At 47.5% G+C, this 20,902-nt stretch overlaps 1 protein-coding gene across 6 annotated transcripts in view; it reads left to right on the top strand.

Annotated features, from left to right (window-relative positions):
• The window catches only part of TRIO (trio Rho guanine nucleotide exchange factor), a 362,510-nt gene that overhangs the window by 183,583 nt on the left and 158,025 nt on the right, over nucleotides 1–20,902 (top strand). For 5 of the 6 annotated variants that reach the window (XM_061393858.1, XM_061393857.1, XM_061393861.1 and 2 more), the window contains exons 10-11: nucleotides 1,271–1,393; nucleotides 10,912–11,103. In XM_061393858.1, the coding sequence (XP_061249842.1) occupies nucleotides 1,271–1,393; nucleotides 10,912–11,103 (315 nt within the window). Of the gene's footprint in view, nucleotides 1–408; nucleotides 442–1,270; nucleotides 1,394–10,911; nucleotides 11,104–20,902 lie in introns of those variants that run through there. The other variant, XM_061393860.1, reaches the window with a different exon arrangement.

Below are 20,902 nucleotides of genomic sequence, written 5' to 3'. Positions count from 1 at the left end.
ACAGAGGGCCAGAGACCGGTTTTGTAGAACCTCAAATTCAGGCCACTTTTATTTAGGTTTTGAGTGAAGTGCGTTGGCATGCAGCCTCAGGTTAGTGTCAGGTGTGCTCTGAGGTGCTGACATTTGCATGCACTGCGAGACGATCACCGTGATAAACAGCGCCCACCTGTCTCCGCAGAGTTGACTGCAGTGTCGCCGACGCTGTGCGTTGCGCCCTCGCCCTGAGGTGCCTTTACTCTGCAGCCTACCTGCAGGCTTGAGTGACTGGCCCTCTTCCAGGGTGCCTTCTAGACCACTGTCCTGGCCACGCAGCCCCAGTCGGTCCTTGAGTCCAACATTCTTAGAATCTGTGTGTTTACTTACCATGGTTACGAATTACCGAGTCCCAGATGACCGTCAGTACTTTTGCAACATGCGAAACACATGAACAAGTGCCTTCAGGTATTTAAATAATATCTCTCTGTGAAAGTTTCTAGCTAAAGACATGACTGCTTGAGTTCTTTTGCTGGTTCTCCCCTCTCCATCAGAGAGAGACGAACGTGTCTTTGATGTTGTCTAAGTGTTTTGTTTGATCCTGTGTGCAGTTTCTCAAGTACAGAAGCCAGTGAACTGCTCAGTTACATTCGTGACCTTAAAACACTGGGTTGCCTTGCTTTACTTTCACTCTTTTTCTTCAGTGTGGCGGATTTCAACTGTCAAGAACTTTTATGTATTTTTGTTCATGAAATATTCAGCTTTAACAACAGCTTAGTTTATGGAATTAATTATCCTCAAAGACCAGGGCAGAGGCATTTAAGTGTTTTGTTTTCTTGAGTTTTATTTATATGTTTTACTCTCAGAAGAGACAGGAAAACATGAACTCAGTAGTTAAAAACTAGAATTGTCTGAGTCGTGGAACTTTGAGCCTTATGTTAAAGTGCTCCTCTGTGTCTTAATGACCATGATCCCACACAAAACCCAGGCAGTGTGGATGGTTCGGTGATGTGTAAATTGGGGTGAGATTTAACTGAATCGTTATTGCATGTAACGTATACATAAGCAGATTTGCACTTATTAAAGTAAGAGCTGATGACTCTTAATCGTGATGGCAAGTCTGACGGAAGGTGTAATTCTCAAAAAGTTAGTGTCTGGTTGCTTCCAGTTTTTTTCTTCTTTGTTTCTTGCGTCCTACAGAGTTTTGATAAGAGAACTGTGTCTTTAATGGATAGCCCTTCACCCTGAACAAGGCTGGCATGGTTTTTATGGCATGTGTGTCTGTGTTTCATTGTAGGTGCTGGACTGGATCGAGAACCATGGAGAAGCATTTCTGAGCAAACACACAGGTGTAGGGAAATCGCTCCATCGGGCCAGGGCTTTGCAGAAACGTCATGAGGATTTTGAAGAAGTAGCACAGGTAAGACCTTACCATTTTCTCCCATAATATCTCTGCGGTTGGTTTTGAATTACAGTTTCAGCCCCATCTCTGATGACTTAGCTTCAGCAAGGCGTGTTTGAGATGATGCCCAGATTTTCAGAGTGAAGCTGTCTCTGTCTGGGCACAAAGATGACTTAAACAGTGGATCCTATGGTAAAATGTGATGGTCTTGAAACAGGAACATATCTCGGATGTTTTTGCCATATTTATTGTACCGGTCTCTGTTGGCTAGTTTGTAAATGGGGGAATAACAGTCTTTGAATGTCTATAATGATGGGCCAACGTTTCTTTCCCCTCTTCTCTTTCTTTTAAATGCTTGTACTTCAGAAATAGGAGGCAGGGGTGTGGTTCGTTCACAGCCCAGGAGTTTGACTGTCGACTATGATCCTCTCCAGCTATGTGACTTTGGAAAAGTCTCTTAACCCTTCTGAGGTTGACTCCCTAACCTGAGGAGTAGGCATGGCGGGGGCTGCTAGAAGGAAAGGGAAGTCAGGTGTGTGTGATCCTGTCAGGGGTGGTGTATCTGGCCCAGGTCTTTCCTGCAGCTCGCTATTGTTTGGCAAACATGCCTCTCCTTTTGCTTTCTGTTTTGAAAGAGAGAGGATTAAAGAGGGAGGGATTATGATCTGTGTAGGAAGCTCTACGAGCTGGGGTAAAAGTTGTTTTCAGAAGGAGTTGTAGGATGAATCCATCTTGAGACACCTGGTAAACCTGAGGAATACCAAAGGCAGAGTCTCAACACCAGAGAGAGAAATGACAGCGTCCCATCCCTGAGAAAGACTCGAAGCTGACTGCTCACCCATAACTGCAGATTCTGGAAGACGGCGGGATGGAGTCCTGAGGGAGAGGAACGCTGAACCTGGAATTCCACACCCAGTAGATGTCAGTTTGACAGTGAGGATGAAATAGAGACCAAGACTCGAGAGCTTACCCATCATGTATAGAAGAACTGCAGTGCACGGATTAGTCAGAGCAATGGGACCCCCCCCCCGCCTCCGCCGCCCCGCCAATATAAACTCCACCAGCGCAGGGACTCGGTGGTGTTCACGTCTCTGTCACTAGCACATGGAGCAAGGCTGGTGTGGTGCAGCAGTGTTGAATGAATTAATTAAATGAATAAAAAGGAAGTATGAGAAGGAAGAGGGGTTTCCCAGGTGGCACAGTGGATAAGAATCCACCTCCCAATGCAGGAGATGTGGGTTCTATCCCTGGGTCGGGAAGATCCCCTGGAGAAGGAAAAGGCAAGCTGCTCCATCATTCTTGCTTGGAGAATCCCATGGACAGAGGAGCCTGGCGGGCCACAGTCCATGGGGTCGCAAAGAGTCGGACATGACTGAGGACGTGAGAAGAGAGGACCAAGATTGGCAGTGAGCGTAGCAATTGGTGGATGTGTTTGTAAATCGAAGGATGGGCCATTTAGGCTAAAGATGACAGACTTGGGGGAGGTTAAAAACAAGGTGGTAGAGACTTCCCTCTACTAAGGGGACGACAGAGGACGAGGTGGTTGGATGGCATCACTGACTCAATGGACATGAGTTTGAGTAAACTCCGGGAGATGGTGAAGGACAGGGAGGCCTGGCGTGCTGCAGTCCATGGGGTCGCAAAGAGTCGGGCACAACTGAGTGACTGAACAGCAACAACAGAGACTCCCCTGGTGCCAGTTGTTGAGAATCTGCCTTCTAGTACCGGGGACGCAAGTTTGGTCCTTTGTTGGGGAAGTAAGATCCCACATGCTGCAGGGCACCACAGCTACTGAGCCTGCGTGCTGCAGTGAAGACCCATCGCAGCCAGGAAATGAATGCATCAAACCAAACCAAAGCAAAACCTCCCGCAAGTAAGATGGAGCAAAGCCCTGGAGCCCTTGAACGCAGAAGGTGGAGAGCTATCCTGAGGGGTATGGCAGGAGGTAGTGTACCTTAGATTTGTAAACTCTGGTGTGCATGGTAGCATTGTTGAATGACCACTAAAGACAGGATAGACAGCACCACTTTCCATAAGTATAAAGAAAAAAGAACTGCGGAAAACCAGGTAAATAAAAACTCAGGAAAACGGGTCTAGTGGAAGTGAAAGAAAGAACAACAGACATCACGTAAGAAATCCAAAATAAGACGTAGCGTGCACGCGTGTATGTGCTAAGTCGCTTCGGTCAAGTCCTTTTGTTTTCGAACCTGTGGACTGTAGCCTGCCAGACTCCTTTCTGCCATTCTCCAGGCAAGAATACTGGAGTGAGTTGCCATGTCCTCCTCCAGGGGATCTTCCCAGCCTCGGGATTGAACCCATGTCTCCTGTATCTCCTGCATTGGCAGGCAGATTCTTTACCACTAGTGCCACTGGGAAGCCCAAGATGTAGCAATTTGTCCCTAAATAGCAGTAATCACACTGAATGCAAAATAGATTATACTTGTTAAAAGAGTCTGTATATTTAAAAAAAGAAAAAAATCATACTGTGTGTTGTTTCCAAAAGGCACACCTAAAACATTAAATACCCAGGAAGTTTGAAAGTATTTTGTTGTTTGCTAAGTCGTGTCTGACTCTTTGCCACCTGATACCACAAAAGTGTATGAAGCGTTAGAGAAAGATCCACAAGGCAAATACGAACCATTGGAAATTGGTGTAGAAATGTTGATATTAAGCAAATCGACTTGAAAGCATAAAAACACTAAAAATAAAGAGAGCCTTAATTGTAAAAGGAAGAGTATCTATGTACATCTGATGATTTCATATCAAAATCCCCAAATAAGCGGGAGTAATCAGCTATGTGTGTCCATGGGTTTTACATCGCAGAGGGTTCACTTGTTTGCTGGATTTATTAGGGAACTGATGTGAGAGATAGTCATGAGATAAGAAAGCAGACTGCGCTTCAATCCTGTTGAGTGAAAATGCCTCTTAAAAGTTACCCCCTTGGCAGTCTTCATGTGTAAAGTTAAAGTGACAACCTAGCCTTCAGCTTTCTTGATCTTAGAAGCGGGTTGGGAAAGGCTGTGTGTTCAGCAGCCTTCCTGCCCCAGAGTGGGTCTGTGGACTTCCCTTTTTCACGTTACATGTGAGCTTCCTTCTTATGGATGCTGGTAAATATTTTGCCTTCCTCTTATAGCTGAAGGAATGTGGGAAATGTGCTCTAATCTCCCCTTGACATTTCCATCAGATAAGCTCCTGTCACAGCCATGTGGTTTGAGGATGGATTTGAAATTTGGATCCTCTGAGCAAAGATGCCAGGCACCAAAGACCCTAAGAGGCGGGACAGCAAACAAGTAGTCTATTCACCTGTGACTGTGGGCTCCCCGCCCAGCCCCTTCTTTGCACCTTCCCGAGTGCACCCCAGCGCCCAGCCCCTTCTTTGCACCTTCCCGAGTGCACCCCAGCACTGTCTGCTGAGTACCCTCCTGTGCGGCCAGCACCCACGGACCCCTCCTTCCAATTCCTGTGGTTCCTTTCGTTCTTAATTACGGAGCTCCCTTCTGTGGCTACCTTTGCCCTTTTCATGGTGAACTTACTTCCTCAGACCTAAGATGACCATCAACGCTTGTCAACACTGGTGTTCGGGGGCAGCGAGGGTGGGACGCTTTCTTTGTGGGAGACGTTGGTGCCCTCGGGTCTCTTGGGGAGCAAAGGATCGCAGCAGCAGCACCCCGGGCAGAGGGCCGCCTTCACACCAGTTCCGGGAAAGGCAGGGCCTCGTCTGCTCCACTGCTCCCTCATTTTCATGTCTTTTGTATCATCTCTGGCACCTTGTTCCTGGGATTCTAAAGAGTACCCGCTTTTGCCTTTAATTGGAAATCCTTAAGCTCAAATCTGAACAGTGCATGAAAAAAAGACAAATCCCTTAAATGTAAGCACCTTTTGCTCACTTTACAGATATCTGCCCTGTTTCCCTCCCTCTGTTTTTCACCTGATCATTGGTCGTGTGCCAGGCATTCTGCCGGGCACTGGGGGCCACGGTCAGACATCCACCTCTCCTCTTGGGGGCCCCTCTACTTTGCAGACCCGCCTGAGTGAGAGGAGGGTCTGAGCTCTCCACCCTGAACTTGGCCACCTGTGCCCCCTCTCACTCCAGTGCCGGGACCCAGCCGCTCACCTCTGGCCTCTTTTTCCAGCATCTCCAGCTTCTCATTCTCTTAGCTCTTTCCTTTCTGGGATGAAATATTTATCGACCCTCCCGTCCCTTGTGGGCTTCCCTGGTAGCTCAGATGGTAAAGGATCCGCTGGCAATGCAGGAGACCCAGGTTTGATCCCCTGGAGGAGGGAATGGCAACCCACTCCAGCATTCTTGCCTGGAAAATCCCATGGACAGAGGAGCCTGGTGGGCTACAGTCCATGGGGTCGCAAAGGGTCAGGCATGACCGAGTGAGTGTCACTTGATTCTGGTCCATATTTTTAGAGACCGGCTGGTTTTGAAGGACTGTTGGGTGACTTTCCTTGGCTTCCTCATTGCCGTGTGGCAGGCCGACTAGCTTTCTGCATTTCTAGCTGATAAAACTGCGACCCAGGGCCTGCCGTGATGTGCCGTGGCCCACAGTGGACATTCAGCACTCTGTCATAATTGACCATAACCTGGACCAGTCACTTAGGTAAATCCCCTCCACTCACCTTCGAGTGAAAACCTCTGATCCTTTTTGGCTCCACAAACATGTGTCCACCTCGGTGTATGTGCAGCCTCAGCCCCAAGGAGTCACTGACGGAGCGCCATGGCCGTCGCCCGAGTACCTGCAGATACCACGTGTCACTGTCCCCTTCAGGCTGGTTCTGAAGAGTGTGTTCTGCTCAGAGTGCACGAGTTGGGTGGGAGCTGGGGGGTCACCCTGTAGACCCTAGACAATAAGAACAGATTCAGTGTAGTACAGTGGCGACGTTCACAGGCCTGAAGAAATAGGGTGGCCTTCTCTCTAGCCCCCCACTTGCTTGATAAAGATACTTTGAGGGGGCTGCTGCTGCTAAGTCACTTCAGTCGTGTCCGACTGTGTGACCCCATGGATGGCAGCCCACCAGGCTCCCCGTCCCTGAGATTCTGCAGGCAAGAACACTGGAGTGGGTTGCCATTTCCTTCTCCAATGCGTGAAAGTGATGTTGCTCAGTTGTGTCCGACCCTCAGCGACCCCATGGACTGCAGCCTTCCAGGCTCCTCTGTCCATGGGATTTTCCAGGCAAGAGTACTGGAGTGGGGTGCCATTGCCTTCTCCATTGAGGGGGCTGCTGCTGCTAAGTCGCTTCAGTCATGTCCGACTCTGTGCGATCCCGTAGACGACAGCCCACCAGACTCCCCCGTCCCTGGGATTCTCCAGGCAAGAACACTGGAGAGGGTTGCCATTTCCTTCTCCAATGCATGAAAGTGAAAAGTGAAAGTGAAGTCGCTCAGTCATGCCCGACTCTTAGCGACCCCATGGACTACAGCCTACCAGGCTCCTCCATCCATGGGATTTTCCAGGCAAGAGTACTGGAGTGGGGTGCCATTGCCTTCTCCATTGAGGGGGCTAGGAGGACAGTATTTGAAGTCAGGAGAGCCCTGGGCTTCGAGGTGGCTCCAGACAGAGCCTGGTTTGATTAAGACCACATGCAGTAGACTGGGGCTCGGCAAACAGTGGTCCGCGTATTGAGCCAGATCGCGCTCTGAGTTTGTAGCTTCGTTCCTGGAAAGCTGCCTGGCTCTTCCCAGAGAAGAAGGTGACATCAGCCTTGCTCTCCTGCAGGGAGGGCCGAGACCCGGCGTGACTGCCTTCCTCAGCTTTCCCTGTCCGCCCTCTCATCTCTGAATGCTTTCTGTCAAAGCAAAGTGTAATGCACGTCCTATGTCTGAGGTAAATCTAAGGTCATGCTTCAGATTTATGGGGTTCTTTTGGACAGAATAGCCTTTGGAGGCACCTTCAAAATAGAAACAGAAGCATCTTTATTGCTTAATGAAGAGCTGTTTCTCACTTTTTGAACGTGCTCATAAGGTAAAACAGATTTTGGGTTTAGGGAGAAATTTCTTTTTCCAAGTTAAGTTTAAGGCACATTAGTTTGTGTCTTGGGGTTTTGTTTTTGAAGGGTCCTTTGTAAAATGAGTTCTAAATTGTCTTTAATTTCAAGATGTTGAACTAGCAGCGTACTAAACAAATTTTTCTTCAAGTCAACTTCTTCAAAACTTGACATGGTGAAGTAACATGACAGAGATTCAGAGAGGAAGTGTCAGAAGTCTTCTGGTTGAATTAATTTAAAAGGTACTAAATATAGATTATTCTATAGAACAGTTCTGGTGTTTGGAGAAGGAGGAACCTGGAAAGAGCTTCGTGTTTACTTGGTGGCAGCGAGCCCTGCAGCTGGTGTGACTGCTGCCGGCCCTTGACTGCACTGCCGGGGCCCTGGTCTCGGGCTGGTTCAGACCTGTGGGTCCAGCATCGGACCATTTCTGCACACAGTCTGGCAGAGCCAGGAACCTCCTGACTGATCTGAAGACCCATTCCTTCTTTATGTTGTACGGTGATGGTGAGTGGAATGGCTCCATGCTAATCAATTTCTGGAGCGTGGCAGATGCGGGAATGTTGCATGTTCCCACTGGAGTTTTAAAAAACAAAACTAACAGTGCTTTCCACATGAAGCTTTTTGCAAGTGACTCTGGGAAAACAAGGTGCCGTTTGACAGTCATCTGCTCTTTTAGCTTCTAAAGAAACATCCAAGTCAATGTTCCTTTTAGATTTACAAAGCTGTGCAGTCCCTATCAAACTACCAGTGATGTTTTTCACAGAACTGGAACAAGAAATTTTACAGTTTGTATGGAAACACAAAAGACCCCAAATAACCAAAGCAATTTTGACAAAGAAACACTGAGCTGGAGGAATCAAGCTTCCTGACTTCAGACTATACTACAAAGCTGCAGTCATCAAGACAGTGTGGTACTGGCACAGAAACAGAAATATAGACCAATGGAACAAGCTAGAAAGCCCAGAGATTAGACTTACACACCCATGGGCACCTTGCCTTTGACCAAAGAGGCAAGAATATGCAATGAAGATGAAGAAAAGACAGCCTCTTCAGTAAATGGCACTGTGAAAACTGGACAGCTACATGTAAAAGAATTAAACTAGAACACTTGCTAGCATCATACCCAAAAATAAACTCAAAATGGATTAAAGACTTAAATGTAAGGTCAGAAACTATAAAGCTCTTAGAGGAAAACAGGCAAAAGACTCTTTGACATACATCATAGCAAGATCCTTTGTGACCTACCTCCTAGAGTAATGGAAATAAAAATAAACAAATCAGACCTAATTAAACTTAAAAGCTTTTGCACAGCAAAGGAAACAGTAAACAAGATTAAAAGACAGCCCTCAGAATGGGAGAAAATAACTGCAAGTGAAACAACTGGCAAAGGATTAATCGCTACAGGTTTTAAACTTGCAGGAAAGTTGGAAATACAGCCCAGAGAACTTGCTTCCCTCCAACCATTGTCTGTCTATTTCCTACCAAAAAGGACTTTGTCTTGTCCAACCAGAATCGCATCATGAGAATCCGGAAATTGATGCTGACTCATGACTACCTTCTAACACTCAGACCCCGAAGTGTCCATGTCTAACGGATCCCATGTTGAGTCACCCATCACATTTGGTGTCCTTCAGCCTGGAGCCACTCCTCCGTCCTTCTTGAACTTCTGTGTCCCAGTGTTTTGGGGAAGGCCCCTCACGTTGGGTTTGTCTGACGTCTCCTCGAGGTTGCATTCTGGTTATACATCTTCAGCAGGCGTATCCCGGAAGCCCTGCAGGCCCTCCTCACACTCTCCCATCAAGCGGCGCACAGTTTAATCTGTCCTGTTACGCCTGGTGTCCACTCCGATCCCTGGCTTAAGGTGGTGTCTGCCAGATGGCTCCGTTGTAAAGCGCGTCCTTCCCGCTTTGTAGTTGCTGAGTACTCTGTGAGGATGTACTTTAGATGCTGTAACATGCTGTCCATCATCCACTTTTGCTTCTTGGTGTCGCTGGGGACTCCTGGTTTCCTAGTGACTGGATGGATGACCCTCGGTCACCTGCACTGTCCCCTCTGATGCTCAGTTGCCCCTCACTTGGCCAGTGTGCGTCTCCTCAAACTGGCTTCTCACCCTGCCCTGTCCACATCGTCCTTGGGCTTTTCCTCGCTTTGGGGCTCATCTTGTACTGGAATCAGCCATGTCTCCACAGACCCCCGGTTCCCCGCAGAGCAGAATGATGCTCAGAAATAGAGATCCGGGTTCCACCTGTTTGCTACCATTGCTCCATCAGTGTTCTCAGGTCCTCTCGGTGGATGGGGGTGGGGGGGTGGGGGGACGTGAGTGAGTGTGTACGTGAATCTTTACACATCAGCCTGTGGAAAACAGTGTCTGCACGTGGATCCCCCAATTCCAGTCCAGTGCCCCCGGGCTGACTTAGGTGTTCTCCTAGGTGTTATTTCTAACTCCGGTGTCCAAAATGAGGAACCCAGCTCTCAGTACGCTCATTAGTCTGTTGGCTTAGTAGGTGAATACACTGGAGGTCCCCAGTCTCCATCCGGCAGGCTGCCCACTGCCGGGGAACCCTGTGCCCACTGGGCTTGGTCTCCCCGTACCCTGGGCCCCCACCCGTCAATCACCCATTAGACCTGATCCTGCTCAGCTGTGGGACTGACGTGCTGGGGGAGGAGAAGGTTGATGGGCTCAGTCGGTGTCTCGGGAACTGCACGCTTCCTCTGGGCCTCGTTGGGGGCCCGGATTCTGTTTGTTCCTGTCTGAGGTCCTCCGGCCTCACTCACTGCTACCTGTCCCCATCAGCACCCTCTCTCTGGCAGTTTCCCTGAGCAGTATCAGGTCTCTAACAGCCCTGTTGATTTGAGGAGCTGCTTTGCAGCCTGATTTATCAAAAACTCAAACAGAGTAATTTTCAGAGTATTTTAGACACTCTTTTGCACTCAACCCTCAGCTCTTTAAAACTCTGGCTACTTTATAGCCGTTGCAGTTATTATTTCTTTTTTCTTAAAACAGTATATCCCCGAAGTAGGGGAAAAAATAATAATAAGTACAGAATTGCTGATAAGCAGAAACAAGTGAAAAGAGACAGCAGTTTGTGTGTGTTTGCAACGTAACCTTTTCACTTGCTCTTGGGGAATTATCCTAAAGTGGTACATCAATACCGAAAGACACAAAACTGGAACTCTGCACCCCGTCACAAAACCAGGAGAAAAAGTGAAGCAGGCATTTGTGGCTGCAAGCTCCCTTCGTGCTGTAGCAAAAAGGCAGAAGCCCTTTTGTGAGTCACAGGACAGCCAGTGGCTGCCTACAGATAACCCCATCATAGCCCCAGACGGAAGGGCTTTGCCGTGAGGTTCAGAGTTTAACTCAATTAAGAGTGGCAAAGGCTGCTGATGGAGGTGTTCTGAACTCCTAGAATCATCTCTTCCCATCCTGTTGATGTGCAGAAAGGAACAGCACTCGCCGACTCTGTTCCCGTGTACCATGGCTCCCAGCCGGGCCAGCTTGTCTGGTATTCACCTCCTGTGCCTCTGACCGTTCTCTCGCGCAGAACACGTACACCAATGCAGATAAGTTACTTGAGGCAGCCGAGCAGCTGGCCCAGACGGGAGAATGTGACCCGGAAGAGATCTATCAGGCTGCCCATCAGCTCGAGGACCGGATACAGGATTTTGTGCGGCGCGTGGAGCAGCGGAAGATCCTCCTGGACATGTCGGTGTCTTTTCACACGCATGTGAAAGAGGTAAGCTTCCGGGGCAAAGATGGCAAAGCCCCGCCTGGAAGGGCCTTGGGGCTCCTTGGGCAGAACGAGGGTGGTTGTGATGTCAGGAAGGGGACCAGAGGTGGCCGGCGAGGCCATGTCGCCCATGGGTGGTGGTGGTGGGGACCCAGCTGGCCTTGCGGGCTTGCTGTTGTCACACGGGCACACACGTGCCATCTCTCAGGGAGGCCAGGAGCAGACCTGTGAGGTTAGGGGTGGCCTGGGGAGCTGCCAGTCAGGAGGAGAGCAGGGAAAACAGGAGCTGGAGGAGACCCTTGGAGGAGGAGGGCACGTTCATTTTAGCAGAAGCGGGTGACCTGCACTTTGGGGTCAGGGCTGCGGGGCTTCCTTTCTGCCTGTGAGCCTGTCATGTGGGTGAAGGCACAGCTGCGCTCTGATTGTATCAGACTGTGTGGCTGCCCTCAGTACTCGTGGGAGTGCATTTTATATAACGCTGAATTTATTAACAGTGCTGTCATCGGTAAGCTCTCCTGGTAAACTTGTCTTCGGATAAGAGATAATGTGTAATTTGGTAAGTGGGAAGTAGGTTGGTATTAATTACATCTTGCATGTGTGTTATTCTTAGTGAAAACTGTAGTCCAGTATAAAATTGAAAAAAAAAAAAAAGAAAATCATAGAAAGTTACAATTGAAGAAACTATAATATTATGTAACCTTTGAGATAGAAGGATTTATAATAAAAGCTAAAGTTTTCAGTAGGACTGCAAACTTAAAATGTCACCTTTACTGCATCTTATTTCTAAGGGGATAAATTCTCCATTTCACAGCTCTTTACAAACTAGAAATGGGGGCCCTTTTAGGTCATTTGAGGTCGAGTCCAGAAAGGCTGTAGTAACAGGCTAGGAAGAAAGATCTGGAAGGAGCCAGACTGTGGAAGACACTTGCAAATGGGTAGGCCTGGCTTGCCTTGTTTAAAGACTCAGGAACTTGTGAATTTGTTTAAAAGAAAAGAACTTCTCTGCACGTCTGGGATCTTGGGCAGTCAGTCCTCAACCAGGCCATTTGTAGCTTGAATGTTTGACTCCAGGAAAACCATATTCACTTTCAACTCTGAAATTTTGTGAGCCCCGGAGATCTAGTATGTAATACTTGCTCAGTCGTGTCTGACTCTTTGCGACCCTCTGGACCATAGCCCGCCAGGCTCCATGGGATTCTCCAGGCAGGAATACTGGAGTGGGTTGCCGTGCCCTCCTCCAGAGGAGAATAGTATAGGGGTGTATGTGGTAAATGACTAGGACCCTGAGCAGCCCTTTCTGGAAAGGGACTGGTGCCCTTTAGATCCTGGACTCTTTGTCAGCATAGAAAACTGACAGGAGCAGCTTCTTTTTCTGGTTTAGTAATGCCACCCCTAAAAAAGCCATCACAGTATTTACAAACACACTGTTTTTCTCAAGGAGACACGTTAAGTAGGCGTTGATTTGCGGTGGTTTCTGACTACGGGTGCACGTTCACCAGTTCCTCACTCTTCTGAGTCAAGCCGCTACCACTAACTCGTCTCTCTGCCCCTGGCAGCTCCCAGCACCTCTGCAGCCCTGCCACCAGAAATACACATGTCGTGACTTAGATCACCTTGCTTTTGTACCATCAGTGATTCTCTGTGAGTCTGGAGCACCAGCCTGAAACACCGCAGCATCCTCATGGTCTGGTCCATGCAGTGGGATGCACTGCTTTTCTTCTCTTCCGCAGCAGTTAGCTATCCGTCCCCCCGCCCAACCACCCTGCACTGTAGAATGTTCTCTCTATGCACCTGTTGCTCCTGTTTTGGGGTAGCTGTAGGTTACTCTCTCTTTTCCATCAGTATTATTATAGGATGCTCACTGCTCTTTCTCTGGTGCATTTTTTCCGCCCTGAGAGAAAGATGCTGTGCTTGAAAAAGCAGGTTGTGTCTTTGCTCTTTAAGCTGTGACAGACAGAAAGCAGAGCCGACTGGACCTTCTGAGGGAGGCGTGGTGGGTGGGGGCTGCTGTTCCTCACCCAGGCTGCAGGGGGTGCTGTGGCCCTCGATGGGCCCCTGGGCTGCACGCACAGACTGAGCTGAGGGGAGGGCAGGAGGCCTGGAGTCTGCAGGGTGCATGGGAGCCGGGGATGGGATGTCTGTGTCCTGGGCCTCGGGTTAGGATATTCTTAGCAGGATTCATGAAGATTTAACTCACATTTAGGACCAAAAAAAAGGTGCTTTTCACGAAGCACAATTTATGACTTGTGATCAGCTTTTCCACTTTTTGTTCCGGTTCTCGTGGAGCAGGCACTAAAGGAAACCGGAAGGAAAGCCTTTTATAAAAGTCGTTCTCCAGAGACTTAAGTTTGGGTTCACTGGATTTTGTAACATCAGCAGCATTTTTAAGGAAAAATTTTACAGTGAAAGCGTTCCTGCTGGCCAACTATAGAATCTGTTGTGTCACTAGGCCTGGACATTTATTGAAAAGTGAAAATACATTTTGTCCTCTTGACTTACACTGTAGGAACTTCTAGTATATATGAAGTTTGTAGACTAAGGAGAACTTAAACCTGTTTGAAAAGTGACGTGGTTCCCCGTAACAATTCGAGACGTTTCCATGTATTCATTCTTTCCTTTGTATATGAAAGACCATCACAGTAGCAGAGAAACTGGTGTGTTTAATGTGATTTGGTTCCTTGTAAATGTGTGCCCCCAAAGTGACCTGGGCCAGGGGAGGCTTGGGCGACAGTTGTGGGGAGGCCTTTAGGGAAGCTGGTCACCCACGGGCGTGGAATGTGCTGTGATTCTTCCCCTCGATGTGCTTAGACTTCATTTTTAGCCCCCGTCATTTTGTCGGTAGATTTATTATTTTTTTTCCTGACCGGCCCCGGAACCTTCCTCTGTCTCCTTTTCTCTGCTGCACGAATGTCCTCTGACCCACCAGGGTACTTGGTAGGTTTTACAAAGGAAGGAATGGTTTCTTCAGTCTTTGTGTATTGAAAACTGTTATTGAAAAATGACTTCGTTTAGAACAAATTTCATTATCTGCTTAAAACAAAATTAAAAGTGAGAGAAAGGCCAGAAGGAGGAAATCATGCTAATTAAATGTGTGTTTCATCAAGGCACTAAATATTTTAACATATCAGATGAATGAAAACTTGCTAGAGATTTAAGTTATCAGAATGATTTTTTCTCAAGTAGTTCATATGACTTAAAATCACACAGAGCAAGATAGAAAAAGCGAGTTGCCATTTTTGTTTAGGCAAATACAGGAAGCTTTTAAGTTAATGGTCAGAGGTTCTCCTAACGTGGATGTTCACCTTCCTCACACCCAGACGTTTGGCTGTGCTTTTATTCCTCACTTGATCTGGAGCATAGCCCCCTCCATCTGTGGTCAATCTTTGGCTCTCTGAGGAGCAAGTAATTCAGAGGTGGTCTCATTAACAGCCAACTTGGAGAAGGTGCCAGCACACGGTGATACCTGCTCAGTGTTGGGTCAGGAATTTCTTTGAGCGAAGGTTGGTGGTTGTAAGTCTTGTTGCAGACTGAGCTCTTAAGCTCAGCACGGAGACCTCAGCCTCCACTCTCTTATACCCGGAGGACAGAACGTAGGTGCTTTATCCCAGGAAGAAGGAAAAGAGGAAACACAGCCAACCCGTGAACAACATGGGTTTGAACTGCGCAGGTCTGCACACGCATGGATGTTTTTCAGCTACACGATCTACAGATGCGGAACTGCAGATGTGGAGGGACTCTGGATGCAGAGTGCTGACTGTAGATCCTCCATGGATTTCTGACTGTGTCCCTACCCCTGTGTTGCTCAAAGGTCAGCTGCATTTTCACATGGATGGCAAGTGTTTTATACCTTGATGTTGAATGCAGAGGTGGCTGAGAGAGGTGGTCAGCTCTAATCTCACCCTTAAACCCAGATTGGGGAGCGTCCTGGGACCTTTGTTTTTTTTTTAATCTGAAAGTATTCATGAAATTATTTAATCTCTCATGAGACTTGAAGACTGTTCATCTGTCCTTTTTTTTTTTTAAAAAAAGATTTTGAAGTAGTCGTATTTAAAAGGATTGTTGATTTTAAGAGAGATTTTGTCTTCTACCCGTTAATCTCTTTCTTCCCTTCAGTTTTTGTTGCATTTTATTCACGTCAGTTCTGATTATAATTCTCTCGTTGGAGAACTTTGTTACCTGCCCTCCTTTCCTTTTGAATGCATTTTCCACTGTTTATTCCTTCATCCATTTACTCTTTTCACCCATTCATTCCAAAGTGTCTCCCAAGCCAACTGTAACATCCAGGGAGGGGATATAAAAATGAACGACAAGGGAAGAACGTTCTTTTGTGTATGTCGCATATTTTAGATACCTGTTTCTCCTGCTAGAAGTTGAGTCACTTGAAGACCAGAACCTCGTCTCCCTTGTCTCTGTAGCCTGCCTCCCAGACTTAGCAGATACTCGGTCACTTCGTGGAAGAAACGATGTCTATTTCTAGCTGATCATCCCCGAGACTTAATGATAGAGGGCCATAGTTCCATTTTCAAATATAGCAAAGGCATAATTATTGTCATCCATTCCTACTCTTCAACTTCATTCTCAAAATTAGGTCCCAAGTCAACCAATAATTACCTTTGAAATGTGTGGGTTATTTGAGGCAACCAGGTGGTGACCTTGGGTCCTCAGCCAGAGTTTATTTCTTGAGCCCAGTCGGTGGCCTTGAGCTCTTTTTCTGTTGTTGTTGTTCACTTGGTTCCCAGGAGCCATGGTTTCCCAGGAAAGATGATTCCCGTTGGAATCGGGCTGTGATTCTTGCTGGGTTAAGTCAAGAAGCCTTTTGTCGCTGCTTCTGCAAGCTTACACCCTGAACTGGGACAAGTTTTTGTTTGGGGAAATGCGCGAGAAAGAGGAACCTTTCATTTTATTCAGAAGTCAGAAATAAAAGCCTCCCCACCACCTGGAGATGTTTTGGTCATGGCATGCCAGCCTGGCTTCATTTCTCCGCCTAACAGTTGAGCAGGCAGGCCTCTTTCTTTACCCTGGGCCAGTGCCCAGCGTCCCCCGGGAGCAGGGAGAGCCCCGTGGGGGCCCTGCCCCTGCTCGATGCAGGATCACGAGGAGGCAGGAGCTCAAGGCTCCTGTGTTCACAGTGTGGAGCTTCCCAGCTGCTTCTCCCACCGTCCTCACCACGTTTGTAAAACCTCCCTTGTGACTCTTCCATCAGCAGCGCTCACAGGGCCTAGATTCCTTTTCTCTTCTTTCCCCATGGAGCTGGAGAAGCAGTCCGGCATCTGGCAGTTAAACTGATTCAGGAAAGGTTAAACCAACTACAGGCAGCTTGCGGCCCTCGCATGGACCACAGTTGCCCTCTGATGGGTCTTGGGATTGCAGGCAGTGGCGGTGCAGACTTGTTCAGGACATCTGCCCTTTCCAGTTCAGTTCAGTTGCTCAGTTGTGTCCGACTTTTTGTGACCCCATGTACCGCAGCCCGCCAGGCTTCCCTGTCCATCGCCAACTCCCAGAGTTTACTTAAACTCATGTCCATTGAGTCGGTGATGGCATCCAGCCATCTCATCCTCTATTGTCCCCTTCTCTTCCCAGATTCACTCTTTCCCAGCACCAGGATCTTTTCAAATGAATCAGTTCTTTGTATCAGGTGGCTGAAGTATTGGAGTTTCAGCTTCAGCATCAGTCCTTCCAACGAATATTCAGGACTGATTTCCTTTAGAATGGACTGGTTAGATCTCCTTGCAGTCCAAGGGACTCTTAAGAGTCTTCTCCAACACCACAGTTCAAAAGCATCAATTCTTTGGCACTCAGCTTTCTTTATAGTCCAACTCTCACATGCATACATGACTACTGGAAAAACCATAGCCTTGACTAGACAGACCTTTGTTGGCAAAGTAATGTCTCTGCTTTTCAATGTGCTGTCTAGGTTGGTCATAGCTTTTCTTCCAAGGAGCAACTGTCTTTTAATTTCGTAGCTGCAGTTACCATCTGCAGTGATTTTGGAGCCCCCCAAAAATAAAGTCACCCACTGTTTCCATTGTTTCTCCATCTATTTGCCATGAAGTGCTGGGACCAGATGCCATGATCTTAGTTTCTGAACTAAGTTTTCTGAACTCTGCCCTTTCCAGAAAAGCCCCATTTCTGTTCATGGCAGGACTCCCCGCAGGGGAGGGATCATGGTCCTTCTCCGGATGACCCCAGCCTCTCCAGCACTGATTTCTCCGAATCCTTTGTGTTTCCCGTGCAAAGGTCTCTCAAATTTGGTTCCCAACTTTTCAAGACTTTTACTTTGACCTTCTTGGCTCTATTTTTGGTCATCTCTCTGTAGTCTCTAAAACGATTTGCTTTATTGTTTATTCTTACATATGTGTGATACCTTGAGCCATAGTTTCTTTTTGTAACTTCCTGTTTTGATAAAATATTTAGGATCACAGAAAGTTGGGAGAAAGGGAAACAGGAGATCCCTGCACCTTTTCCCATCATCCCCGAGGGGTCACGTCTCACATAACCATGTGCCTTGTCAGAGCGTGAACGTGACTTTGCCACACTTTCAGAGCTTACTCGAGTTTCCCCAAGTGTGCACGCCCCTGTGTGTGTATGTGTACATGCGAGCACACGTTTAGCTTCATGCAGTTTTGTCGTGTGTAGATTCGTGTAACCATCAGCACTCTTCCACATACAGAATCACCCATCACCAGTGGACTCCTCTGTGCCCCCTCCTTACAACCATGCCCACCCCTACCCCCCACCCCTCACCCCTGGCAGCCACTCATCTGTCCTTCTCCATCTCTATAATTTGATTTAAAAAATGTTACATAGATGGAATCATACCACGTGTACCTTTTTGTGATTGGCTTTTTCTGCTCAGCACAGTTCCCCTCAGAACCCTTCCCTGTCGTCTCACGACCCAGTACTTTGTCGCTGAGTAGTCTCTCATGGTATGGATACATAACAGTTTCTGAACAATTTACCTTTTAAAGAACAATGAGGATATTTTGATTTTTCCAAAAAGATAAGCTGTGGACCTTCCTGTGCAGGTTTTTGCATGAACTTAAGTTTTCATGTCTCTGGGATAATTGCCCAAGAGTACGATCGCTGGGTCCTTTGGTTAAACACATACTGTTCTGAAAGAAAGTGCCAAACTTTCCCAGCGTGACTGTACCATCTTACACCGCCGCCAGCAATTTACGAGTGGTCTGTAGCTTGTTAACATCTCAGACGTCCAGGATGCTTTGATATATTTGTCAATGGGAAAGGTTAATATCAAAGAGAATATTTTAGGAAGTAAAGTTTAGTTTATACCATCAAATCTTGGTAATTTTTATGTTAATATTCAGTTCCTTAGATGAACTCTCTAACGATGCTCTTAAATGTTTGATTTCTTTAGTTTGTTTATCTGATACAGATACAAACAAACAGGTGAACGGCCACAAGTAAGGGGACACTCGGGGTCTAGAACCATCCGCTGCATCATTAGACCTTGCAGGACTGAGCCTTAGATTTAAATTTGGACATTTAGTTGCTCCCTGTTGGTTTATCAACTAAATCTTCACATAGGTTGTGGTATCTGATATTTCTTTCTTTTTTTTTTTTTTAAATAGGTGGTCTTCCCCTGGGTAGGACTATCTCCCAAAGTAATTCTAATCATTTCTGACTTCCTTCTGTAAAAATATAATCTTTATTAAAATAATGAAAAAAGTATATTAAGAGTGGCACATTCCCTGACTTAGCTGGCCAAGTGACGTGGGGCAGACTGCTCCGTGGTACCCCAGCTCTCTCTGCAGAACTGGGAATAACAGCATCTCTGAGGGTTATGGGCCATACACACTCCAGGTGCTAGCTGCCAGTAAACGTCCGTGTTTTTCCTCGTCCCTGCCTTGTTACTTGACAAATGATTTAATCATTTACAGGGTATAACCCTGATAGCTCCCTTACTCATCTTTGAGCAACAGAAACTGCTTGATCTGCCTCTGCCACCCTTTCTCAGAGTTGGTGCCTCACTCTGACCCTTCAGATCAGCCGTCAGAACCTTGCTGGGTGCTCACCTCCAGCGCCGCGTCCAGGGCAGTGCCCGGGGCAGAGGAGGCGGCTCCAGACAACTTTTGCTCCTGGCACCGTCACGTTGGCACATGTGGATTTCTTTGTTTACATCACTCAATACTTTTGTTTCCAGCCAAAGCTGCAAAATAAGTGAGTTTTTTTTTCCCCCCAAACAAATATTTGGAAAATCTTTGGGTTTTGGCCAGTTGGGAAAGAGGGATGTTATTATCTAAAAGGAAAATTCTTTTTTCAGTTTAGTGTGCTGCTTCTGCTGCTGCTAAGTCACTTTAGTCGTGTCCGACTCTGTGTGACCCTATAGATGGCAGCCCACCAGGCTCCCCGTCCCTGGGATTATCCAAGCAAGAGTACTGGAGTGGGTTGCCATTTCAGTTTAGTGTAATTCATGTTAAAACATTATTTTTGTTAGAGAGTGGTTTAAAACTGGGTTCTCTCTCAGGGCGTAGTGGCTCAGATGGTAAAGCATCTGCCTGCGAAGCGGGAGACTCAGGTTCAATCCCAGGGTCGGGAAGATCCCCTGGAGAAGGAAATGGCAACCCACTCCAGTACTCTTGCCTGGAGAATCCTGTGGATGGAGGAGCCTTGTGGGCTGCAGTCCATGTGGTTGCAAAGAGTCGGAAACAACTTAGCAACTAAACAGCAACAGCAATATGGTGGGATCAGTGAGCATTTGACCAAGCATTCGACATTCAATTTGTACACAAGACAGAAAAATGTGGGCTGAATGACTGTGAAAAAGAATTGGTTTAGAGTGTCAGTTAACACACAATCAAGACTGTCCTTATCCTCCCAAACCGATCTCTGAGGAGACCTTGCCAGGAAGAAAGGGTTTGTACCTTTCTTTCGTAATTCACACCCGGCATGTGAATAAGGAAGTCATTTCCAACCCAGGCCCATAATCGAATCAGCTTGTTGATGAAGGGGATGTAGGAGCTGGAGACCAGTCATCCAGGTGGACCCCGTGCCCCACAGACAGATGGTTTTAATTCCTGGTGTCACATTTATAGGGGAGCAGACACTGCGGTCACTGCATCTTTAACCTGACTCCACTAACCTAGTCAGAACTTTTATGTCTATCTGGCATATCTGGAGAGATTACGCATCCAAACCCAGCCAGCCTGAAAACTTGCTTTGTTGTGTTGAGAGCGATTTATCTTGAAAATGGGCAGGTTGCCATAAAGCCAGGACAGGCTTGGTGCTGAAGCAGAAACCATCGTGGCTGTATTAAAAGCCCTGGCTGGTGAGGCTGGCAGTGAGGGGCCGGTTAGTGGATGACCTCAGCGGGGCTGGAGGATGTTTGCCCTGCAGACCTCTGCCCGCGCACGAAGCCTGCGAGTGGGTAGATTGGTGAGGAGGACAAGCTTATCAAAGTCTAGACCAGGGTCTGCCAGATATGCCAGATAAGAAAATAGGTTCTGAGAAGATCCCAGCAAGCGTAAGTCCAGATGTGTCACAGAAATGTCATTCATGGGTTTTAATTTATGAGTCTGCTTTGACTCGGAGCAGGCAGGCGACTTCCCTGGTGGCCCACTGCCCACCTTCCAGTGCAGGAGATGTGGGTTCGATCCCTGGTCGGGGAACTAATAAGATCCCCTGGGGAATGAAATGGCAACCCAACCCCTCCCGTGTTCTTGCCTGGAAAATCCCATGGACAGAGGAGCCTGGTGGGCTACAGTGCATGGGGTTGCAGAGTCAGACTGCAACTAACACTTACAAGAATAACCAGGTGCTCCTGAAACCCTTCCTCCTCAGTCAGGTG

The sequence above is a fragment of the Bos javanicus genome, chromosome 20 (genome assembly GCF_032452875.1).
Source record: "Bos javanicus breed banteng chromosome 20, ARS-OSU_banteng_1.0, whole genome shotgun sequence".
Taxonomy (NCBI): Eukaryota; Metazoa; Chordata; class Mammalia; order Artiodactyla; family Bovidae; genus Bos; species Bos javanicus.
The sequence above is the reverse complement of the archived record's forward strand: the minus strand, read 5'-3'. Positions and strand labels throughout refer to the sequence as shown.